The sequence below is a fragment of the Diabrotica undecimpunctata genome, chromosome 7, assembly GCF_040954645.1.
Source record: "Diabrotica undecimpunctata isolate CICGRU chromosome 7, icDiaUnde3, whole genome shotgun sequence".
Classification (NCBI taxonomy): Eukaryota; Metazoa; Arthropoda; class Insecta; order Coleoptera; family Chrysomelidae; genus Diabrotica; species Diabrotica undecimpunctata.
This window is the reverse complement of record NC_092809.1, coordinates 28,193,272-28,206,911: the sequence shown is the minus strand read 5'-3', so window position 1 is coordinate 28,206,911 and position 13,640 is coordinate 28,193,272. Positions and strand designations below refer to the sequence as shown.

The following is a 13,640-nucleotide window of genomic DNA, read 5'->3' as shown; positions in this document are numbered from 1 at the left end:
AAGAAGTGATCTTTTACATCATAGATTTTTCACACTTGACTCTTGACATTGAAAGTGGGCGAATGGTTGTTTCTAGTTGTTTCTGATTAACAAAAATAATGTTCTGACTACAAATATCGAATTACCGATTACGAATACGAATCTCCAAGGGTTTCCCTACGTTTTCAAAACGATACACACATACAGGAAGTATTAAATGAGTTAAAATGTACCTATTATACAAATATACAAACGTGTTAAAAGTAATACATGATAATTTTTTTTTGATGGTAGTAAAAATAAAAGATGAATTGCATTATTCAATTTATTTTTAAGTAAAATATTTATGTTGATATTATTTTTTTTAAATCCCATTTGAAAGAGTCTGGGAAATTTTTTATAAGTTGAAATGGTTGGGGTGGGGAATTTTTTGGGTTTGGGAGGAGAGGAAAATTGGTGGGTATTTTAGAGGATTATATATTTAAATGGTAAATTAAATTTGCATCATTAATTGAATACAATAATTGCATATTATATTCTACTCTCATTATGTTCATTGACAATAGAACCTGAATTATTTTAGCGCTCTCTGTTGAGCAGTAGTATAATAATTTTGGTTTACTGCTCTCTGCATCTGGCTACAACCAGATGGAATTCTGTCTACCATATGCTTAAAAGATTTACACTAATGTCCCCATATATAGCTGCAATATTGGCAGATCCCTTAATTAAAAAAGCACCAAGGATGATTTCCGATTCAGATATAAAACTAATCACTGAAATTGTAAGCATTTTATCGCCTTTCGATGAGGCCACAAAGGAGATCTCGGGTTCCCAGTACATTACTGCTAGCCTTGTTATCCCCCTTGTGTCTATTATCGAAAGATTTTTAAGAAACCTCAAGCCAAACCTTAGTACAGCTCAAAAGTTATGCCAAAAGCTTATAACTAGCCTTCAAGAGAGGGGCACTAGGCTTTTACGAAATCCACTGCTTTGCCATGCTACAATCACGTACCCGAGGTTCAAAAAACTATATCTAAATCCGTATATAGCGGAGACAGTCACATCCAATTTAGGCTCGGAAGTTAGGACGTAACTTACCGAAATCGGAAAACTTTCTCCTTCCTGCTCCTTCCAGAATGAAGAAGCCAAAGTGAGTTTAAAATCAAACCCTCTTTGGTCTTCACACGATCTGGAGTTGGTGAACAGTGGTTTCAGTCTAAGTTCTCAGGACACACAGATTCAAAGTTCTTTTTCAAATGAAGACAGCGAACGAATATATCTGGAGCGGCCTATGCTGCCAAGTGATCCGTTTTCATTCTGGGATCAGAACAGAACCTGTATGCCAGGCTTGGCTTTTATAGCTAAAAAAATACATGTCGTTGGTCGGAAGTTCGGTGGCATCAGAGAGACTTGTGTCATCATTGAATGATATTGTGTCAGATGAGAGAAGCCGCTTAACCGACCAACATATTATATGAACGAGTTTTTCTTAATAGGCTTTATGAAAAATACTGGCCAACATAATGCTAAATCCATTTCATATAAGATAACCTATTTGTAACCTTCTAACCTATACTTTTTTACTTAAAATATTACTTCATATTCTTTTATTGTATATTATTGCAATATGTATATATTAATCTTACGCTATATTATATTTAATAATAATCACTAAATATATATTAATAATAAAATAATAAATAAATATAATAATTAATAAAATAAAATGGTTTTATTAAAAATTGTGTTTTATTTATGATATTGATGTTCTTTCGATAGTTCTAATTTTGATCATATTGATATCGAGTTAAATGAAGTATCGCCCACTAAAGTGCATTGTAAATGTAACTTAGTAACTATTGGATTAAAAAAACCGAAAACCGGTTTTTGGAAAAACCGGTTTTTTTTGGCCGGTTATAACCGCCAGGTAAAACCGTAAGCAAAAAAAAAACCGGTATAACCGAAAACCGGTATTTTGTCAAAAACCGCCATCCCTACTATCTACTGCTTATCGCTACCGTGCGACGTTCATGCAGTTTATATAAAAAAGGTTCTTATGTCAAAAAATTGATTTTTCTATCAAAAAGATTTCGTCGATAATACCGTATAATTTAAGTCGTAAAATTAAATTGAAATCGCCCATCTGTGTCGTAAGAGATAAGCCAAATCTAACAAATTTTCACAAGATTGAGGAAATTAAGAAAAGCTTTTAACTTGAACAGAGTATTCTTTATCAGGACAATTCAAATTCAAAGAAGTGACTTTTAAAGCATTCGAAATATAGAGTTATTAGTTCATCCTTTAATCCAAGATTGGACATCAAATCATGTCTCTCAAAATAAAAGGTAAGGTCGATGGTTATTGACTGATAAAGGCGTTGACGCGTTTAAAACTTATATTTTGGAGTTGCCTCATTCGAAAAGTAACGTATGCAAAAATATATTTATCTTTAGATAAAATACAAAAAACAGTAAATTCATTGTTGATACTAAATAGTTGCTTGTCTAAAATTATGTCTAAAAACTGATACATAGAGAACAGAAAGAAAAAACAATTAAACAATTGTTTTTTCTTTCTGTTATAAAACACTGCATGTCTTATACAGATTGAACGAATTTAAAACGGAACATACAATTTAATATATGTCTGTTTAAACTGCATTTGAAATAGTGGACCAATATAAAACTTGGACAAAAATAAATCCATACCCGGTGATAGACATTGTATAAAATATCGTTCAACTATCTGTCTCCTTTAAACGAAAGAGGAGCTTACCTAATAGTCGGAGAGATAGAGCCGAAATTTTGAACTGATCAGTAATATGACATTTCTCTATTGGAATATATTCACTGTAACTGGGTTAAGACTTTGCCTTACAGGCGGACGCCCCTCGTGGTACAGGGGGTGGCTATGAAGTTGTAATTTTTTTCGGAAAAATTAACGATCGATAATATGGCTGAAAATTTGCCCAGAGTAAGATCTTGGTATAACTAGACGAAATCCCAAAGGGCGGACGCGAGAGCGGATACATAAGGGGTGGCGGACAGGGATGAAATTGCAATTTTTTGGGGAAAAATTAACGATAAGTAATATGTCCGCCATTTTCATGGCTCATTATTTAGCCCCTAAAAACTCTAAATCCAAAAGAGCGGACAGCTGGGTTGGTACAGAGAGCCATAAAACGGGGTCAAATGTACCACTTGCCTGCGCATTTCAGGTCTCGGTAACAATTTTCAAACTGATTTTATTATGATATTTTTATACTGATTAAATTGAAAATTTGTATGCTCACTTCTGTTACTATTCTGAAAAGCGTCAAGTAGAGTTTTCCTCAAAATTTTCCAAAAACATTTCCGTAAATGAAAATTTTCGTAATTTTTTGAGGTAAAATCTAATTTGTAGAATCCTTTCGATTTTCTGTCAGTTATACCATGAATTTTTCCAAAAATTTTCAAACGATTTTTCCGATAAAAAAAAATTAGAAAAACTTTAAAAATTTCGTCATTTTTCTCACTCTCACTGATGTCATCACTTTCATCATCTTCGTCACTTTCACTTTCAATAATATCACATTCATTATCTGCTTCATTTTCAATCACCACTTCTCGAATTGATTCTGGCATCTGAGGTCCACTAAACCATTTGAATTTATATGTTTCATCTTCAAACTCCCAACCATGTTCTTCAACAATCAATTCTGTTGGTACTTTTTTATGAGCATTTGTCCAAATATTTAAAATATAATGGGCTCGCTGTAGATGTTGGTGTAATTCATCTTGACATGGTGGTAAGCTTGAAGCATCGAAATTTTTTAGTTTTTTTTAAAAAGGCTCGTTCATATCATGCAACTTATACTGCCGGTTAAATAGTGAAAATCTGACATCGTTTACTTTTCTTTTTGGAATTGTTCTCGTCAGTCCTGTTCCATAAGTTCCATATGAAAGTTTCTAAGGTTTCAAAAACTTCATTACAATCGAAGTCAGTTTCACCAAGTTGGATAAAAGCATCTTGATACTTATTACATTTAGCGCATGCGTCTAGAATTACTGATCCAAATGGAACGCGCATCATTATTATTTTAATATTTTAAAATAATGATGCAAAATTAATGTCCAAACAGAATTTGTAAAATTATAATTAACTAATGAAAAAAAAAATTCAATCAATTTGAAAGTTAAAAAAGTACAAAGTACAAAGTAAATTTCAAAACTTAAAAAATTGATAATTCCACTATTAAATTGATTTTTATTAATAATTATTTGTAAAATGTTAAAGGAATTCTACAAATTGAATTTTACCTATTGATAAATAGAAATAATATATTTTGTATTTGATTATTAATGTAATAATAAATCAAATTTTTCTTATATCTGAACAACCATTATTTATGCAATATAAATTTAAAAACCTTTTTATTGTAATAAAAAAATAAGTATAATTACTATTTGTTATACCAAAAATATTTAATAGTTAACATTATAAAATTACTTTAATTTAATAAAATATCAAATATCAAACATTTATTCAATTAAAAATTAATTCGTAAAATATTTATATTTAAGAAAAAAATGTGATTTGTAAAGTAAATATGTAGTTAAAACTACAAAATATTCTATAAAAGATTCAGACGATGACGTAGAGTTTTATCAAATGTTTTAGAAAAGTTTTTCTTATTTTTTTTTCTTATCGGAAAAATCGTTTGAAAATTTTTGGAAAAAAATCATTGTATAACTTACAGATAATTGAAAGGATTCTATACATTCGATTTTACCTCAAAAAATTACGAAAATTTTCATTTACGGAAATTTTTTTGGAAAATTTTGAGGAAAACTCTACTTGACGCTTCTCAGAATAGTAACAGAAGTGAGCATACAAATTTTCAAATCAATCGGTATAAAAATATCATAATAAAATTAGTTTGAAAATTGTTACCGAGACCTAAAATGCGCAGGCAAGTGGTACATTTGACCCCGTTTTATGGCTCTCTGTACCAACCCAGCTGTCCGCCCTTTTGGATTTAGAGTTTTTAGGGGCTAAATAATGAGCCATGAAAATGGCGGACATATTACTTATCGTTAATTTTTCCCCAAAAAATTGCAATTTCACCCCTGTCCGCCACCCCTTATGTATCCACTCTCGCGTCCGCCCTTTGGGATTTCGTCTGGTTATACCAAGATCTTACTCTGGGCTAATTTTCAGCCATATTATCGATCGTTAATTTTTCTGAAAAAAATTACAACTTCATCCCTGTATAGCAACCCCCTGTACCACGAGGGGCGTCCGCCTGTAAGGCAAAGTCTTAACCCAGTTACAATGAATATATTCCAATAGAGAAATGTCATATTACTGATCAGTTCAAAATTTCGGCTCTATCTCTTGGACTATAAGGAAGCGATAAGTGGTTTGACAGCATAATAACTGCTTTTGTAGTCTAGTTTTCACAGTGATTCTAGGCAACCTATTTGGGTGGAGTTTTGACTTGTTCTTGAATGAATTCAGAATCCAGCAGCCCGCTGAAGTATTGGATTCTTATAATATAATTATTTGACAACCTTTTGTTGGCCAACCACCTAGAGTGGAGTTGAGCCGAAATACATTGATTTCGTATGTTCCGTTTTAAATTCGTTCAATCTGTATATACCTTTCGTTCCAAAATCATTTCTATCGTCAAATTAAAGAAGCCCCAATGGGATCCCCCCTTTCTCCGTAATAGCTGATATCTACATGGAACATTTCGAAATAACAGCCCTGTCCTTATCAAATCTCAAACCCATCTGCTAGTTACGGTACGTTGATGACACCTTTGTCATTTGGCCCCATGGTAAAGACACATTAGATCATTTCCTCTCCAACCTGAATGAAGTACATCCCAGTATTCAATTGCCCGAATGACAACAAATAGAGTAGTAAAGACGGCAAGAGACGGTTCCCCAATAGGAAGACGATCAGTAGGAAAACCACGAAAACGATGGAACGCGGTTCCCCAATAGGAAGACGATCAGTAGGAAGACCACGAAAACGACGGAACAACAACGAGGCATAGTGAAAATCAGACAGAGACATGTCTACATAAAATTAAGAAGAAGAAGAAGACTCTTACAATACGGCTACCACAAAACCCAATTCAATAGAGGCATACACAAACATCTAAACTCCATTCCATCCAAAAAAGAAACCTTGCCGCCTTCAACCGAAAATATTTCTACCTTTTATCATAGGTGTCACTAACAAGATCAGTGAATCCCTTAACCCTCTAAACATCAAAACCATCTTCACTACTCACTCTAAGTTATCCAATCTCGTCAGACCCGTAAAAGAATAAGTCCCCAATGAAGTCCTTGGTGTCTACGAGATACCTTGTTCCAGTTGCCAACGTACATACATAGGACAGACAAACCGACGAATCTATAACCGTATTTACGAATATTGTATATCTGTAAAACATTCCGATACTACTTCAGTTCTAGCCCAACAGCATATTCAGATGGGCCACAAAACAGATTTCAAAAAGCAAAAAAGAGAATTGTTCGGAAAACCATCGAAATTAAAAAACAACCTAACAGCTTAAACCTCAAGTACCTAAAGTTCAAGTACCTAAGATGTTGAATCGATAGCAGCCTAAATCCAAATCTAGAAATAAGATTGGGAATTGTACAGGCCAGAAAATCTTTCGAAAAAATTAAAGGTCTGCTATGTGATTCTCAAATAAAGCTCAAAATTCCACTACGTTTATCTAAATGTCGCGTCTGATCGACTCTTTTCTATGCAGTTAGCATAAAAGCAAAGTGGATGTAGTAGATATAGAGGAAGTAGATGCAAACGTGGACCCTTAAAACATCAACGGTAAATAAATTGAATGCCTTTGAAATAAGGATCTCTTGGAGAATCTTCAAGGTTTCATGGACATCGCATACCTCAAACGAAGAAGTACTGCAGAGAATGCAAGGAACGAGAACTTTTCAACACAGTGAAAGTTAGAAAAACATCGTACCTAGGCCACATACTGAGAAATAATAATTATCAATATGCTCAACTAATAGTGAAAGAAAATAGCGAGGGAAAGAGGGGACTACTATGGAAAAGATTATCATGACTAAGAAACATTCGAAAATGGACAGGGTTAAATTTTGAATAGCTAATAAGAACAGCTGAAGTCAAAGAAGAGTTTGCACTTGTAGTAGCCAACCGTCATTAAGGAGAGGGCACTTTAAAAAGAAAAAATTTAAACATTTAAGGTGTAGTAAATAAAAAAAAGTAATTTATTATTATTGTACCGTAATCTCAGTTTTAAGAACACCGCGCAAAACTTATAACATTAAACGACAAACATCCAGCTGCAGAAATATGAATAGTCTGTAATGTCGGTGTATGACCGGAGACGACAACAGAGCCAAGAGGGAGTAGGATTGCTCACGCGACGGATAGGTGTGGCCTGCGGCATTCACAAGACAGAGTCAATTCCCTTGCCATACAATCGTCCTGCTGTATGATCGCAGTAGGATCGGAAGGCGGTATGATAGGTGTGTCCAAGCCTTAGTTTGGACACACATATCACTGGACCAACCTTTTCACTAACACTGAGTCTGAATTAATACTGCTTAAGTATCTGCCTCTTTTATATCCTTCTCAATATTTATTTAAATTTACACTTTTTTTTTCTTTTTTACTTATTTTTTTTTAAAGTAGTCGGCTTTTTAAAAAATTAATGGGTGAAGCTGAAGCTGAAGCTATTTTCTTGTGGCGTTTTACTTTTGTAATTATTACATGTAGCTTTTACAAGAGTTTGTGGATCTAAATAAGTAGATTTAAAAGTGAAATTCCCAGTGGTTAGCTGTATACCATAGTTTAAAAAATATATAATGAAGTAAAAACTTCTTTTTGTAAAATGGTATACAATTATTACTTATTAAAATTTTTAAAAATTTTCCAAAATGGATTTATATATTTTTAGAACGTTTTCGATCAGATTATCATCAGTGAAAAACGTTTATGAAGTTGTTGGAATTAATAAGGTCAGATGACCCTTAATTACACAATTTGAGTAACGCACATTATAATTATTAAGACACTGTCATCGACCTAGTGTCTTTGGTTATGGTAACAATCATAAAACCTATTAAAATGACCTATTAAAATTTTTACTTCGATCCAGTATTTTTGTGTTGTTTTTGATACATTTTATGAGAAACAAAACCAAAATAATTTGTTTCTTGCAATTAATTTTTAGCAGAATAATTTCAAAAATATTTGTCTTCGGTAATATGGTAATGAACCACGACATAGTAAATAAATCTAATTCTATGCTTAATTGTGGAATAATAGTATTAGTTTTGGTTAAGTAGATAATTTGTAAAACTAGAACAGAACAAATAAATCAGGGCATTCAAATAAAGAAATAGATAAGTGCGTAATTTTAGCACTTTTGTTTTATTGAACAAAACTATGACATTAATAAAAATCCACTACATTTAAGGTTTTCAAAGATTTTATAATTTAATTTATTTTTATAAATCAGCGGATATGCTATTTTTCTTTATATCAAGTTAATATGTATTATTTTTGACGTACATGCATAATTGAATTTATTTACAAGCGAATTTAAATTAAAATATTAGTTTCCTATTAAAATATACACAACGCTATCAAAAAAATTATCACAACACAAAGGGCACTATACAAGGTTGTGTGGTATCACCAATATTGTTTATAGAAATCATAGACTAAACAATAAAACGTACATAAGAAAGGACATACTTATTTGATAATGATAAAACGTAATTTAATGGGAAGCATGAAAACTGTTTTTTTATTTCACATTATCTGGGTAATGTCAGGCTTGATAGAAGAAAGTTGAATACTTATATGGTGTCATGTCCTGAAAATCCCGTTTCGCTCAAGTACTTTGTTGGAAACGACCGAAGAACATTCAAAGCCTCTGTAGCACGTTGTGAATATTCATATTTCATCACGAACCCTGCACCATAAATAATTCAGTAAAATTGTTTTAAACAATTATTATATCCTTGAGAAAAAGGGTTTTGAATCCATGGGTTTATTTTCAGTTTCGTATTATGTCCTTTTTGAAAGTAGGATTCAAAAGTCGCTCGCAGATTATTGATGTTATGTTTCATTTTGACATTTTGAAATATTTCTGTATCATTTAGACTAAAGTGGCTAAGAAATTCACCAAGATACCAAATTCACTTAGAAATGAAAAGCTTTCGATGTATCTCTTACCAAACGAAGTAATCCAAAAATCTAATTCTTTTATAGTCGATTATCTTGTTAGCATTAAAAATTTGGTCAGGTATCCTTGCAGTGACAGACTTAATTCGTTTTTTTTTTAATTATGCCTGATTAAATATGCTTGTCTTCATCACCAGCTTTTATTGAAATTAAAATTCGATGTCTTCTTCACCGCTTCCGAAGTCTCAGTCTCCCGAGCCCCCAGACAATACTACAATGATCACTAGCCAATGCGTTACTGGTGCTGGGAATAGAGGAAGGTTTATTTATACCGTCAATGGTGACGTAGCTTGGGTGGAGGCTGGCGTAGGGCCAGCGTGGGGATTGGTGCGAGGGTTGGCGCGAACATTTATGACCGTAGGATTTTGATTGACGGGTGGAGCGGACGGTATTTTCTTTATGAGAGGTCTCCAACTCGAAGGTAACCGTATGCCGTCATCTCTTTTATTGAGACAATTTGGCATTTTTTCAATTCTATGGCTTCTCGAATAATTCTTGGTTTATAGAAGCAGATGGAGGCTGTCGTTCTGGGGTTTTCAAAATTAATTTTGTGACCTGTATGAAGATGGTGTTGACCTAGAGCTCAAATTGAGTCGAAATTGCGAACAGAAATGGAATGTTCATAATTTCTATTGTGGATTCTACGATTTGTTTGGCCTATATAGAATCGGGGGCAGTCTGCATAAGGAATTTCATAAACTCCGTGTTGTACATTTGGAATGTTGTCTTTGATTGATCGGACAAGAGATGAAAGTTTTTGTTTGGGGGTAAATATTGTGTTTATTCCTCTTGATTTTAACGAAGCTTTCGTATGATGAGGGTCTGAGTCTTTGGGTTGAGATTGAGTGGTTGATTGATGTCTGTGGATGGTATTATTGGTGTGATTTACGCGGTAACCGTTTTGGATGCGAGCTTGTTTTAAACTAGTGAGCTCAGCTGGTCTACTTGCATCATCGCAAAGGCGTATTGATCTGGAGACAAGCGTGTTAATGACTGAATTAATTTGTGATTTGACATGCAAGTAACGATTGCTATGAGTGGATTTTTGATAAAGAGAGTGATGAAAACTTTGGGATTGGTTTTACTTTATGATAACGTCGGGAAACGGTAGGAATGTTTCAGTTTCCACCTCCATCGTGCACTAGATACTAGGATGTATACCATTCAGATGGGTTTAAAAAGACACCAAAGCATCCCTGCTATGGGAACAAATGACGAATGTATCGTCAACATATCGTAGAAGACATGTGGGTTTGAGCATTGATGTGGATAGTGCTCGGGTGCTCGGGTTTCGAAGTCTTCCATAAAGATATTGGCAATTACCAGAGATAGTGGGTATATATATATATATATATATATATATATATATATATATATATATATATATATATATATAATATTAATCGGTGTTAATAAAAATTTTAATAAATTAACTTATTCGACCGTCTTTCATAGAAGTTGTATATTATCTTATTATTACAGGTAGTTCATACTTTTCCTGACTATAGCTATTGAATATTATACGGTCGTCATTTTAGACGGAGCAACAAAATCGGCCAAAACGAGATATACATTTAAATAGTATCATCATGTAAATGATTTATCAAGTTCGACATATATTGTCCCTTAAGAAATATGTCAATGACGTTATATTTTTGATATAATGCCGACAAAAAATCAAACAAAGAATGTGGGAAACCAAAAAAATTAATTAATATTTTCAAGCGTTTTCTATAAAAGCTTACTTAAATTATTAGGAGTAATCGAAAAATGTTTCTACACTTTATAATAAAATAAAAATAATATTAATGGTCTTACCAATTCTCTAAATGATATTACGTCATTCTTCACGTCTTTAATGCTCCAGTGTCTAAAAATATTGGGATACGTAGTGATGTTATAACCAAGCTTCTTACAATAATCCAATTCCAGCGGAAAACACCTTCTAGGCGGTTCTGGTTTTTCTGTTATGGCCTCGGTTACTAATATCACTGTAGTGGAAGACACCTGCGGTGGTTCATTTTCTGGTTTGACTTCGACACTTTTGACATCGATTGTTAGGTTTTTAAAGAAGAGGGGTTCCTCTAAACCAATTTCATTCGATAAAATATTTTCCAAGTCTTTAGCTCGAATCTCCAGGTAGTATGGATTTATATGGATATTGAAATGGACTACCAAGTCTTTATCTTCAGTTCTGTAATAAAGTGTAGATATAAATAAGAGAAGAAATTAAAGATTAGAAGGAATGTACAGCTTTCATAGCCGACGTAATTAATAGTTAGTAAAATGTTAGGATACAAAATTTTTTTTGAGAAGAAATGCAAACGGGAACTTCTGGTATTGCTTTACATAAAAACGACTATTACATAAAGAGTACTAAATTTAGTCCTACTTCTTTACCGATTTGCTGTATTTCTTGTAACCTTCTCTTAATATTCCAGTCACACGATTCCATTCGTTTACTTTTCGTTTTAATTTTTTAAATTTATTTATATCCTGGTATTAGTGTTGTTTATTCTCCGAGTTTTTAATGAGTTCTGTTTTAGATTTCATTAGTAAATTACAAAATAAGTGGACAAATAAAGAAAAATAGTTATTTTGAAATGTTAAATAAATAAATAAAATTTAATATAGATATATTACATATTGATGGTATTAGATTTTTGTTTCGATACAGGGCAGCGACAAGCCGCTTATACGTATTTCGACCTCTTTAGGTCTCCTCAGAGCGGTATAGCCACTGCTCTGAATTCAAACAAAAATCTTTCCCGTCCTAGACAATAGTTATCAAAATAACTATATACGGACGTAACTACGCCATCTAAAAACAAAAAGAGAAATCAAACGATTTCTACCTGGCGAAACCGAATTCAAATTTTTACCACTGTGCCTTCTAAAACTTGCAAAGCAAACAGCTTGATAAATTACTTGGCAAGGGAATCTAAAATTGCATTCCACATGCCGTTCATCATGGTCAAAATTCGTAGTGAATTCAGTTTCTGGTACTCCAAACGGAGTAAATTAATAAAACATAATGACGGTGTTAGATTTTTGTTTCGATACAGGGCAAAACAGGGCCTGTATCATTGTGTTTGTTTTATTTTTAAGTTCTTTATGACCTACTCTACTGTAACCTATTTTATTCTCATCTCTCTATTAATAATAGTAAAAAAAATTAAAATAGGCAAAAACATACCCATCCAAAGCCAAAACTTCAGTTCCCATATATCCATGTCGCACGGAACTTCTCCTAAATAAAAGGTTCAGTCTTTCTCTATAATCACGAGATCGGTTTTTGAATTTATTTGTACTAGGATCTGCTAATTCTGAACTAAAGGTATCCCCTTCTACCACCCTAAACGTCGCTCTGAATATCTGCTCGTCTGGGGTTTGAGGAAGAAAAAATGTATCTGAAAGAATAAAATTTAATATTAAAGGCATTAATAGGATACAAATTTATTATTCAATAGTTTATTAAAAGTTTTGCAATTTCAAAAATGTTTGCAACATACATTTTTTTGTGATGACACATACGTTTGTGCCTTTGAGCCTCATTTCTTTGGTTTAGACTGTTGGGATTTTTTTCTATTTCTATTGATTCTCCGATTTCGCGTTTTCTTTTAATTTTTTTGATAACCTTACAAACTTCCGAGCAGAAACAGACTCTAACCTTATTAAGAAAAAACAAATCAAAAAGTTTCAAAATTTTTTAGTACAACCTCAACAAGAAAGAAAAACCTCAAACAGAAACAAAGAAGTTAGTTTATAACTTTTCAAATCTGACATTGGATGAACCCACGAATAGTGTTCTCTCAAAATGTTTCAATTTTGCTGGTGCACCTGCACGAATTCCCGTAGAAAATATCATAACCGAGGTTGAGACTACTATTACTAATCTCCCAGCAGAAACAGCCGAGATCATACGCCAAGATATATCAAAAATATTAAGAACAACCAAACCACCAAAAAGAAATTTAACTCATGAAGAAAAAGACGCCTTACATAATTTGAAGGAATTCATTGTGCTTCCAGCTGACAAAGGCAATGCCACAGTGGTAATGAATATTCAAGACTACGAAGCAAAAATAAACGACATCCTAAACGATACGACATATCAAAGAATCTCGTCGGACCCCACAACATATCTAGAAAAAGTAACAAAAGACAAGAACAAAGCCTCAGACATCAAGAAAGAACATCAGTTATATCTCATACCTAGAGAGAAGTCGTCAAGATGTCCAAAACTTTACGGACTACCCAAAGTACATAAGGTAGAATTACCATTGCGATCAATAGTTAGTTCTATCGGATCTCTACAACCACTGGTAAAATTTCTGGCTGAACAGCTACAACCATATGCAGAAGAAGTGGATTCTTACGTCAAGAATGCAAGCCACTTCATCGAACGTATA

General features: G+C 33.0%; 1 protein-coding gene across 2 annotated transcripts in view; it reads right to left on the bottom strand.

Annotated features, from left to right (window-relative positions):
- Window positions 1-13,640, bottom strand: part of LOC140445120 (atrial natriuretic peptide-converting enzyme-like) — a 154,313-nt gene that overhangs the window by 39,380 nt on the left and 101,293 nt on the right. For both annotated transcript variants that reach the window (XM_072536951.1, XM_072536952.1), the window contains 2 exons: window positions 12,425-12,638; window positions 11,047-11,422 (listed from right to left, as the gene is read on the bottom strand). In XM_072536951.1, the coding sequence (XP_072393052.1) occupies window positions 11,047-11,422; window positions 12,425-12,638 (590 nt within the window). The remainder of the gene's footprint in view (window positions 1-11,046; window positions 11,423-12,424; window positions 12,639-13,640) is intronic.